The following is a 12,677-nucleotide window of genomic DNA, read 5'->3' as shown; positions in this document are numbered from 1 at the left end:
GTAGTTTTATAGTTAAGCCTAAATAGCTATGCCTAAATAATCTTACACGTAGAATCGTTTGGCACTTTCGCTCCTGAAATGAAAATAATTTCGCATGAAACCATAATAAATAAACTTTGCAGCTTCATTTCTCATATTCTGATAAGCAAGACACGGAAATTTGTAATTAATGAGACAAATACGTCTTTTGAGAACATTAATTAGTTTGATGCGTTTTATGTATTTTTAACTATACCATTAATGTTTCACTAACAAAATATAAATAAAATGCTAAGAGGCTTGAAAATTAACATAAATGCTATGAAATCCATTGAACTGTTCATTCAAAAATAGCAATTTATGTTAAATATTAACTTAGTATACAACTTATCTGTGCTTTGCTTTTATAGTGAAGCTACGAATGCCAACTACAGCTGTCCCTTACTTACAACTATAGACTCTCGTTGCTAGGCAACGAGTCAGTCAGCAACCATCCGCCATCCACTGTGAGGGATTTATTGTTTGTTTGTTTATTTTTTAATTTCGCGCGAAGCTACACGATGGCTATCTGCGCTAGCCGTCCCTAATTTAGCAGTGTAAGACTAGAGGGAAGGCAGTTAGTCATCACCACCCACCGCTAACCCTTGGGCTACTCTTACCAACGAATAGTGGGATTTACCATCACGTTGTAACGCCTCCACGGATGAAAGGGCGAGCATGTTTGGTGTGATGGGGATTCTAACCCTCGACCCTGACGAGTCGAATTCCTTAACCACCTGGCCATGCAGAGCCAGGGTTACTGATCTGTTTGTTTTAAATCATTTGTTTGTATCAGAACTTTGACGCAAAGCTACACGAAGTGAGCCCTGATTTTGATTTTATGTAATAAAAAATAACTGGTCAACACCACTCACCGCCAACTTACGAGCTGTTCTTTTCTGACTGATAAATGGGCTTTGATCGTCACTCTTGCAATGAATCCATGGCTTCTAAAGTTTTGAAGTAACGGTCCGCGAACCATGAACCCTCGGATCAAGTAATACTGTAAACTAGTCCTAAGTCACGCCCGCATTCTAAAATAAGAGAAATAACTTATCGTTTGCATGAGTGTTCACAATTAAATTATGATAAATAACAATATTTATAGTATCTAAGTAAGAACTGTAAGCTTATGAATTATTCATATGTACCGTGCAGACGTACCAAGTTTTCGAACTGTCATGGCGGCAGCACGTGGTTTATGATGTCTAATATCATCTTGTACCAGCCACTTCAGTCTTTTGTTAGATAGTGCCCTCTTCCCACAAGGATACTACTGTGCAGTTAGAACTGGAATATTCTTTGGTGGCCAAAATATGACGTCAGCGGGATCAAATAGCTGGACAATGTTATCAGGAAATGTAGGTCATACGCTTTTATTTTTGTATCAGTTTTTTTTGTGTTTTTTTTTGGAGAAAGATATTGTGGAGTTCGTTTAGTGTTGATATAACTTTCTGCTGGTTCAGTGATAAGGCTAAAGGATATAAAATACGCTGAAAATTGAACTCTGGAACCTGGCAGAGTCCAGATACCCTACTGTGTATTCTTGTGTTTAAGAGGAGGTACAAACACAATAAGCCCTGCCAGGCCAGGTGGTTAAGGCACTCGACTCGTAATCCGAGTGTCGCATGTTCGAATCTCGGTCGCACCAAACATGCTCGTTTTGTTTTGTCAACTTTAGACGTTTGAAAACGAAAGAACAATTATAAAAAAGGGAACATTGTTTGTTAGGTCAAAGCACAACACTGTGACAGGGAATAACTGAATAGAAACTAAGCCTAAACATAGTACTGTGACAGAAATAATTGAATAGAAACTAAACCTAAACATAGTGCTGTGACAGGGAATAACTGAATAAAAACTAAGCCTAAACATAGTATTGTGACAGGGAATAACTGAACAGAAACTAAGCCTAAACATAGTACTGTGACAGGAATAATTGAATAGAAACTAAGCCTAAACATAGTACTGTGACAGATATAATTGAATAGAAACTAAACCTAAACATAGTACTGTGACAGGGAATAACTGAATAAAAACTAAGCCTAAACATAGTATTGTGACAGGAATAACAATAGAAACTAAGCCTAAACATAGTACTGTGACAGGAATAATTGAATAGAAACTAAGCCTAAACATAGTGTTGTGACAGGGACCAACTGAATAGAAACTAAGCCTAAACATATTACTGTGACAAGGTGTTTGGTTTGTTTTGTTTGGAACTAAGCACAAATCTACATAATGGGTAATTTGTGTTGACCCCATTACGGGTATCGAAACCTAGTTTTTAGCTTTATAAAATACATTAAAGAATCAAAACATAAGATAAACTTACAACTTAGAAGTGACAACATATTTCTTGAAATCATTGCTGATTTATTTTGATTTTCACCCAATCCTAGTTTCTGTGTTAAAATTGGTAAGAATGATATTAGTGTTGAGATCAGATATGAGTGTGAACCTCGAACCTGAAACTTCTGATATTTCATCGTTGAAATTATTGTAGAAACCGTTAAAACTCGATACAGCAGTCTTATTCCATAATTGGATTTTGACGGGAAGGCAGCTAGTCATCACCACCCTCCGCCAATTCTTGGTTACTCTTTTACCAACGAATAGTGAGGTTGACCGTCACATTTTAACGCCCCCACAGCTGAAAGAGTGAGCATGTTTGGTGTGATAGAGATTCGAACCCGCGACCCTCGAATTACGAGTAGAGTGCCTTAACCACCTGGCCAGGCCGGGCCTTCTAAAAGGTGAGAACACAAACGTGTTTCTGAGAAAGATTCTGATAAACTGAAATGTAGACATCGTAAATAGCTTAACATCCACATTTTCTGACAACAGTTCTGATATACAAATCATAAATTATGTATTATTAAAATTATTAGCGTTTCAAATCCCTGAAGACTAGTCTGGCTGTTTTTAAAAGCAATGGACTGACTACGCTGTACCCATCGCTGGTATCGAAACCCGGTTTTTAGCATTCTCATCCGCCAGACTGAATTCTAAATTAGTCAGACTGTTTTCATTTCTAATATATTAGTTTCATGCGGAGTGTAGTGGAAATTGTAGTTTTACTAAGAGTTATTTAAAGTGTCGAAAAATAAAATTTTTATTGTGCTGTAAACCTCATTGCGTATGAATATTCATAAGACAAAAATAGTTCTTTGATCGCGCACATTCTTCGAAGTGCATTTTTCTCACAAACTTCTTTCGTTTTCGGAAACGGGAAAGATCGATTCTAATGGAAGCGGATACTCACTTGTGTTGAGTGTTGAGGGCGAACGTCATATGCGTAAGGCCTATGCATATTCATATGTGGGAACACTTAAACATGGGTGCATATGAATATGTAAATATGTAAGGCAACATGCATGCTCATGAATTTAATTCTATGAATAGATAAATCAAAATACCCCGACGTAGAAATGACCCGATGCTTTTAGTCGTTGAATTTCTTGTGTGTGTGTGTCTGGTGGGGGGAGACGATTTGGGGTAATTTTAGTTTTTAACCCTACTTCTAATGCGTATCATGACTGTGGCTAGTCACCACCACCCACTGCCAACTCTTGGGATACTCTTTTACTAACGAATAGTGGGATTGACCGTCACATTATAACGCCTCCATGACCGAAAGGACGAGCATGTTTGGTGTGACGGGGATTCGAATCCACTACCCTCAGATTACAAGTCTTGCGCCCTAACCACCTGGCCATGAAGGGCCCACCTATCAATAAGATATTATTTAGACTTTTTAAAACTATGTTTTCTTTTTCAGTATAACAATGGTAGATTTGTACACTACCGCCTCTTGCACATCGGGTGATTAAAACCTTCGCGCTGGAAACCCGGGACTGGCTTTTCTGAGTAGGATATCTTGTACTCTTGTCGGACGGAGGGTCCTTTATATGTTGTTACATTTATTAAGGTTGTTTTCAAAAGAAAAAAAATTGAAAATGTAAGGTGTTTACCCACACAATTCTCACCTGTTTAAAATGAAGTGTTTGGGCGTGGCTAGTGATTAGCGTGCTCGGACCAAAGATCCATGGGTTTAAGGTTTGAGTTCCGTTACTTCAATAAGAAATCGAACTCTGCACGTGTGTGAACGACACTATTCAACCAGACAATCGCAGCTCAAGAGGCAGTGGATGTTGTTTCCTTGGCAGCTAGCTGGTTGCCTTCCGTCTAGTTTATCAGTGACGGACGGCATTAGATAAGAGACGGAGATTGGTTTGTGTTTGCAACGTGAAAAGATTGACGTAAATAGTAAAAGAAATCGACTTACATAAAATATTTCAGGATCACCATAATAAATGTGTGTGTGAAAACTTAAGTGTTTTAATTATTTAAACTCTCACGAACATCCTGAGCCCATTAATAGAAATAATAAATATAGCTTACTGAAACACATAAATGAATAGTTAGCTATATACATAATTACATCATAGAGACAAATACATAGACAAACGTACGAATAAGGAAACATATATACGAGTATATATATATATTGTCGGAAGTACTGAGAGCAGTATTTATGAGTTTTACACAAAAATTATTGTTATAACAACAGGAAAACATTTCCATAATTGTATTATATTATTACAGCAATAGAAAATATTCATCTGTAATCATATTATGTTATTACAGCAATAGAAAATATTCATCTGTAATCATTCTGTTATTACAGCAATAGAAAATATTTATCTGTAATCATTCTGTTATTACAGCAATAGAAAATATTCATCTGTAATCATTCTGTTATTACAGCAATAGAAAATATTTATCTGTAATCATATTATGTTATTACAGCAATAGAAAATATTCATCTGTAATCATTCTGTTATTACAGCAATAGAAAATATTCATCTGTAATCATTCTGTTATTACAGCAATAGAAAATATTTATCTGTAATTATACTATGTTATTACAGCAAGAGAAAATATTTATCTGTAATCATATTATGTTATTACAGAGATAGAAAATATTTATCTGTAATCATATTATGTTATTACAGCAATAGAAAATATTTATCTGTAATCATATTATGTTATTACAGCAATAGAAAATATTCATCTGTAATCATGTTATGTTATTACAGCAATAGAAAATATTTATCTGTAATCATGTTATGTTATTACAGCAATAGAAAATATTCATCTGTAATCATGTTTTGTTATTACAGCAATAGAAAATATTCATCTGTAATCATGTTATGTTATTACAGCAATAGAAAATATTCATCTGTAATCATGTTATGTTATTACAGCAATAGATAATATTCATCTGTAATCATGTTATGTTATTACAGCAACAGAAAATATTCATCTGTAATCATGTTATGTTATTACAGCAATAGAAAATATTCATCTGTAATCATGTTATGTTATTACAGCAATAGAAAATATTCATCTGTAATCATGTTATGTTATTACAGCAATAGAAAATATTTATCTGTAATCATATTATGTTATTAGAGCAACAAAAATATATATCGATAATTTATTAAATTATAACATCAACAGAAAAATGTCTTCATGATAATATTATTAATACAACAAAACACATCCTGTCTCTAACTATATTATGAATGGCCATTCTACGCAATTTCGAATGTAAGCAGTACATCCACACAAACACGTTTTATTGCACAATTAATTAATTCCAAAACGCACATATGTTCCTCCCGATTGCGTTGAAATTTTGGAAAGTCCTAACCCTAATTTCCTGAAAAAATATTCTCTGTCATTATTCCGTTTTGCACGTACACGGTCACACGTGATTTTCAACTGTTAATTGTTTGTTTGTTTGTTTTGGAATTTCGCACAAAGCTACTCGAGGGCTATCTGTGCTAGCCGTCCCTAATTTAGCAGTGTAAGACTAGAGGGAAGGCAGCTAGTCATCACCACCCACCGCCAACTTTTGGGCTACTCTTTTACCAACGAATAGTGGGATTGACCGTCACATTATACACCCCCACGGCTGGGAGGGCGAGCATGTTTAGCGCGACGGGGGCGCGAACCCGCGACCCTCGGATTACGAGTCGCACGCCTTACGCGCTAGGCCATGCCGGGCCTCAACTGTTAATAAAGTTGAATAAGACAGTTTTTAACAATGATATTACAGGATAAACTAGAGTGGTTTATGTTAAATATTAATACGGTGATATGTTTAAAGTTGGTTTTCTTACAAATATTCTAAAAACCAATAATCGCAAGTTATTGTTTTTGTTGTTTAACTCCAGACTAACGTTATTAAGTTGTCAGGGCCCAGAAAGGGTCGCGAGTTTGAATCCCCGTCACACCAAACATGCTCGTCCTTTCAGTCATGGGGGCGTTATAATGTGACGGTCAATCCCACTATTCGTTGGTAAAAGAGTAGCCCAAGAGTTGGCGGTGGGTGGTGATGACTAGCTGCCTTCACTCTACTCTAGTCTTACACTGCTAAATTATGGACGGCTAGCGCAGATAGCCCTCGAGTAGCTCTGCGCGAAATTCAAAACAAATAAAATAAACATTAAGTTGTCAGAAAGATATGTAGTTTCGTATAAACTATCGTCCTAAGCTGAGTTTAATGAGTCCATATTGACGTTTCCCCGCCGAAACAGGAATACGTTTTCACTGTAGCACCACTTTCATTAGAGATTTCATTATCTACTCTTTTATTAGCGTAACCGTGATATCTGAGTAAACATTTTTCCTTTCCTGGATAAGCAATAAAAAAACGAAGAATAGTACCAAAACGACGCGCGCAAACTTCGCGTTACCCGATGCAAAAATGCATTAACTACAGCGCCCCCTGTAAATCCTGAGTCTGTAATCACCAGTCTCCGAGTTTCGAAAAACGCACGAGGCGAGTAAAATTCACTTTCCTCAAGTATTCCTTGCTACACGGGAGCGAAAACCTGGCGGTAACGTTAGAAATTAACTTCGTGATTTTGTCCGTCACGGAACAAAATTGATAATTCGAAGACGACAAGGCCACTATTGGACAGCTACGACGTACCCGTGACGTATTTCTGTCCTTAACAGTTTGACAGGGAACCCGCTTTTCTTTGTTGACTTGAACATGAAACCCGTCACATGGCAAGTTTTGATTACCCTCGTGGGAGTCATGGCGCCTAGTATCAGAGGTTAGTGTCTTACAGAAAGGACTACTTATGTAAACAAATATGTATGCACATAGAAACACTTACAAAGGTATTAAAATGTGTAACGTAATAGCAAGATATAACACATCAAGATATCAATAGATATTAACTTGGTACGTCTTCATTATTACTATACCTACACACAGTTATTAATTCACCATGTTTTTCATTACCACATGTACACAGTGTTGTTAATTCATCATGTTTTCATTACCACATTTACACAGTATTGTTAATTCATCATGTTTTTCATTACCACATTTACACAGTGTTATTAATTCATCATGTTTTCATTACCACATGTACACAGTGTTGTTAATTCATCATGTCTTTTCATTACCACATTTACACAGTGTTATTAATTCATCATGTTTTCATTACCACATGTACACAGTGTTATTAATTCATCATGTCTTTTCATTACCACATTTACACAGTGTTATTAATTCATCATGTTTTCATTACCACATGTACACAGTGTTATTAATTCATCATGTTTTCATTACCACATTTACACAGTATTGTTAATTCATCATGTCTTTTCATTACCACATTTACACAGTATTGTTAATTCATCATGTTTTCATTACCACATTCACACAGTATTGTTAATTCATCATGTTTTCATTACCACATTTACACAGTATTGTTAATTCATCATGTTTTCATTACCACATTTACACAGTATTGTTAATTCATCATGTTTTCATTACCACATTCACACAGTATTGTTAATTCATCATGTCTTTTCATTACCACATTTACACAGTATTGTTAATTCATCATGTCTTTTCATTACCACATTCACACAGTGTTGTTAATTCATCATGTTTTCATTACCACATTTACACAGTGTTGTTAATTCATCATGGTTTTTCATTACCACATTTACACAGTATTGTTAATTCATCATGTTTTCATTACCACATTCACACAGTATTGTTAATTCATCATGTCTTTTCATTACCACATTTACACAGTGTTATTAATTCATCATGTTTTCATTACCACATGTACACAGTGTTGTTAATTCATCATGTCTTTTCATTACCACATTTACACAGTGTTATTAATTCATCATGTTTTCATTACCACATGTACACAGTGTTATTAATTCATCATGTCTTTTCATTACCACATTTACACAGTGTTATTAATTCATCATGTTTTCATTACCACATGTACACAGTGTTATTAATTCATCATGTTTTCATTACCACATTTACACAGTATTGTTAATTCATCATGTCTTTTCATTACCACATTTACACAGTATTGTTAATTCATCATGTTTTCATTACCACATTCACACGGTATTGTTAATTCATCATGTTTTCATTACCACATTTACACAGTATTGTTAATTCATCATGTTTTCATTACCACATTTACACAGTGTTATTAATTCATCATGTCTTTTCATTACCACATTTACACAGTGTTAATAATTCATCATGTCTTTTCATTACCACATTTACACAGTATTGTTAATTCATCATGTTTTCATTACCACATTTACACAGTATTGTTAATTCATCATGTCTTTTCATTACCACATTTACACAGTATTGTTAATTCATCATGTCTTTTCATTACCACATTTACACAGTATTGTTAATTCATCATGTTTTCATTACCACATTTACACAGTATTGTTAATTCATCATGTCTTTTCATTACCACATTTACACAGTATTGTTAATTCATCATGTTTTCATTACCACATTTACACAGTATTGTTAATTCATCATGTTTTCATTACCACATTTACACAGTATTGTTAATTCATCATGTTTTCATTACCACATTTACACAGTATTGTTAATTCATCATGTCTTTTCATTACCACATTTACACAGTATTGTTAATTCATCATGTTTTCATTACCACATTCACACAGTATTGTTAATTCATCATGTTTTCATTACCACATTTACACAGTGTTGTTAATTCATCATGGTTTTTCATTACCACATTTACACAGTATTGTTAATTCATCATGTTTTCATTACCACATTTACAAAGTATTGTTAATTCATCATGTCTTTTCATTACCACATTTACAAAGTATTGTTAATTCATCATGTCTTTTCATTACCACATTTACACAGTATTGTTAATTCATCATGTTTTCATTACCACATTCACACAGTATTGTTAATTCATCATGTTTTCATTACCACATTTACACACTATTGTTAATTTATCATGTTTTCATTACCACATTTACACAGTGTTGTTAATTCATCATGTTTTCATTACCACATTTACACAGTGTTGTTAATTCATCATGTTTTCATCACCACATTTACACAGTGTTGTTAATTCACCATGTTTTCATTACCACATTTGCACAGTGTTGTTAATTCATCATGTTTTCATCACCACATTTACACAGTGTTGTTAATTCATCATGTTTTCATTACCACATTTACACAGTATTGTTAATTCATCATGTTTTCATTACCACATTTACACAGTGTTGTTAATTCATCATGTTTTCATTACCACATTTACACAGTGTTATTAATTCATCATGTTTTCATTACCACATTTACACAGTATTGTTAATTCATCATGTTTTTATTACCACATTCACACAATATTGTTAATTCATCATGGTTTTTCATTACCACATTTACAGAGTGTTGTTAATTCATCATGGTTTTTCATTACCACATTCACACAGTGTTGTTAATTCATCATGTCTTTTCATTACCACATTCACACAGTATTGTTAATTCATCATGGTTTTTCATTACCAGATTTACACAGTATTGTTAATTCATCATGTTTTCATTACCACATTTACACAGTGTTGTTAATTCATCATGTCTTTTCATTACCACATTTACACAGTATTGTTAATTCATCATGTTTTCATTACCACATTTACACAGTATTGTTAATTCATCATGTTTTCATTACCACATTTACACAGTGTTGTTAATCATTGTTCACTGAATCATAACGTCTACTACATGACGAGTCTACTTTAAACATTTCTCTAAAGTTTAGACGCCTGTTCTTTGCGTGTTTAACGACCTTATAGCGAATTGCTCTACACAGTGAATAAGGAAAGTTTGTTATGATATCACTGATTGGACGGAACTGACCTGACGTAAACAACAGTTGGTAACACATAAAATCTGTTTGGATTAAATGAACACTGTACAGTTACATAAATTATTAAGCCTAAAACAGCGACACGAACACGTCACTTGAATAAAACACTAACGCTTACTGAGAACACAATATTAATATTTGTATTTATAGCAAAGCTATTAGGGCTAGCTGCTTCCGACCCTAATGTGTGATTATTGAACAAAGGGAAGACAACCTGTAATACACCATCTGTACCAATGGTTCAAATCTCATTCTCAAAATGTATTCATAGTTTTAATGGCGGAAAATATATTTTGGTGTCGCAGGGATTCGAATCCAGCTGATTATCTCCGAAATCCAGAGTCAGTGTTGCGTAATTACAAAACACAGCTGACATATCGTGCATAACTAGAAATGAAACTATAATCAGATATTGGTATGGGCTCATTACGTGAATGATAGATGTAAACGTCGAAACTCAAGACCGACGCTTTTTCTTTCACGTTGCATAAAAAAACAACAACACGTTATTAAATTTACAAAATGTATTTAGTTCACATATTTTATTTAGCTGCGCGTGAATAGCGGTAGGCTGCATTAGACAGTAAATTGAAGGAGAGATTGGTTCTCGTCTTGCTTGTAGCCGTTGGTGTTTTAACAGAGCGACGGACAAATCCGTTATTCGACCATATAAGCGTAGCCCAACAGTTCGCTGGGCGCTTCATTTCCTCTCATTTAAAAAACTCGGGGTATTAGGGCACAGATAGCTCTTGAGGGCTTTGATTGCAAATTCGAGAAACAAGGAAACAATTTCAAGCGACTCTCTTCAACGTAGTGTTACTGCTTACGGAAATATTTGAAGTCGAACGTGCAGCCCAAATTTAAACAACAAATATGAAACTGTTTTGTCTCTAGAAAAACGACACGAAGGCCCTCTGGTGTCAGTAAAGCAAAACAGAAATTTTATAATATAAAAACTCGGGGTTCCCTCCTTGTAATGAACATGTCAGCGGTAGTCCATTTTGTACGTTTACACTTAATAATAATACTAACGATGTTTTGTTAAAAGAAACAATAACGGATTTAATATCGGAACCAAATTATTGTATTTGTTCATTACTTTTAGAAGCGACCAGAAGTTTGTTTGTTGGGATTGTCTACTTTCTTACGTTATCTCCTCTCCCAAAATGTAGGACCGCCACGGCCAGGTGGTTAAGGCACTCGACTCGTAATCCGGGGGTCACGCGTTCAAATCCCCGTCACACCAAACATGCTCGCTCTTTCAGCCGTAGGGGCATTATAATGTGAGAGTGAATCTCACTATTCATTGGTAAAAGAGTAGCCCAAGAGTTGGCGGTGGGTGGTGATGACTAGCTGCCTTCACTCTAGTCTTACACTGCTAAATTAGGGACGGCTAGCGCAGATAGCCCTAGAGAGTAGCTTTGCGCGAAATTCAAAAACCAAACCAAACCCAAAGTGTAAGCATAACCTGTTGTGAAATGCAAAGTGTAAAACAAACATTCAAATAATAGGGTACTTGGGGTATTCGTGAATATTTTGTGAAAAACAGAAGAGGGTTAGGGTATTTTCTTTTCAACTTCCACACCCCTTCAAGAAATGCTTAAACTGTCTTCCGGTTAGCAAATCGTTCCGAAAGAGATTTTGGTAATGGTGAATCTTAGAGTGACATGTGTGCTCGTCACTGCACGACTCGAACGCTGTGCAAAAAAGTCATACTTCTAGGGAACTTTTCCCTGACTTGAATAGTTTCGCTCTCTCGTGGAACAGCGGAATGTCTACGGACTTACAACGCTAGAATCCGGGCTTAGATACTCGTTTTGGGCAGAGCACAAATAACCCATTGCGTAGCTTTGTGCTTAAATACAAACAATAGTCTGTCAGAAATCTTTGTTAACTTTCTAAATTAACAAGGAACAGTGCTTAACATTTTATGAGGACCTTCTTTCTTATATCTCAGAATGGCTGGTATGGGTATTAACACTTTTATTGATAAGCAGAGAACAACGTTTCGACCTTCCTAGGTCATCTTCAGATTAACAAAGCACAAAGGAACACAGTGGGTTGTCTGTGATTTGTCCACCAGGGGTATAGAAACTCGGTTTCTACTGTTATAAGTTAGCAGACTTACCACTGTGCCACCGGGCAGGAGTCACTAATTGTCTGTTTCTCTTGTATGGAATTTGTATGTATTTTCTTTAGTTTTTTATTTATTTCCTATCACCAGAAATTTTCGTTTTGTAAAATTCTTCTCTATTCATTTCTTTGCAGAAAGACATATTGTTTTTGTTTTTTTATTCTTCCAAACGCTTTTCAATCGACCGCCGTACCTTCATTTCTCGGCGGATTGACTTGAAACTCGTTAGGCCTAATAAGGTCTTTTCT

At 35.1% G+C, this 12,677-nt stretch overlaps 1 protein-coding gene across 1 annotated transcript in view; it reads left to right on the top strand.

Annotated features, from left to right (window-relative positions):
- Positions 1-6,857: 6,857 nt before the first annotated feature.
- The window catches only part of LOC143228738 (cell adhesion molecule Dscam1-like), a 191,848-nt gene continuing 186,028 nt past the window's right edge, over positions 6,858-12,677 (top strand). The window contains 1 exon segment of the mRNA XM_076460032.1: positions 6,858-7,151. Coding sequence (XP_076316147.1) covers positions 7,088-7,151 — 64 coding nt within the window. The 5' untranslated portion in view covers positions 6,858-7,087.

The sequence above is a fragment of the Tachypleus tridentatus genome, chromosome 10 (genome assembly GCF_004210375.1).
Source record: "Tachypleus tridentatus isolate NWPU-2018 chromosome 10, ASM421037v1, whole genome shotgun sequence".
Taxonomy (NCBI): domain Eukaryota; kingdom Metazoa; phylum Arthropoda; class Merostomata; order Xiphosura; family Limulidae; genus Tachypleus; species Tachypleus tridentatus.
This window is presented reverse-complemented; position numbering and strand designations above follow the sequence as displayed.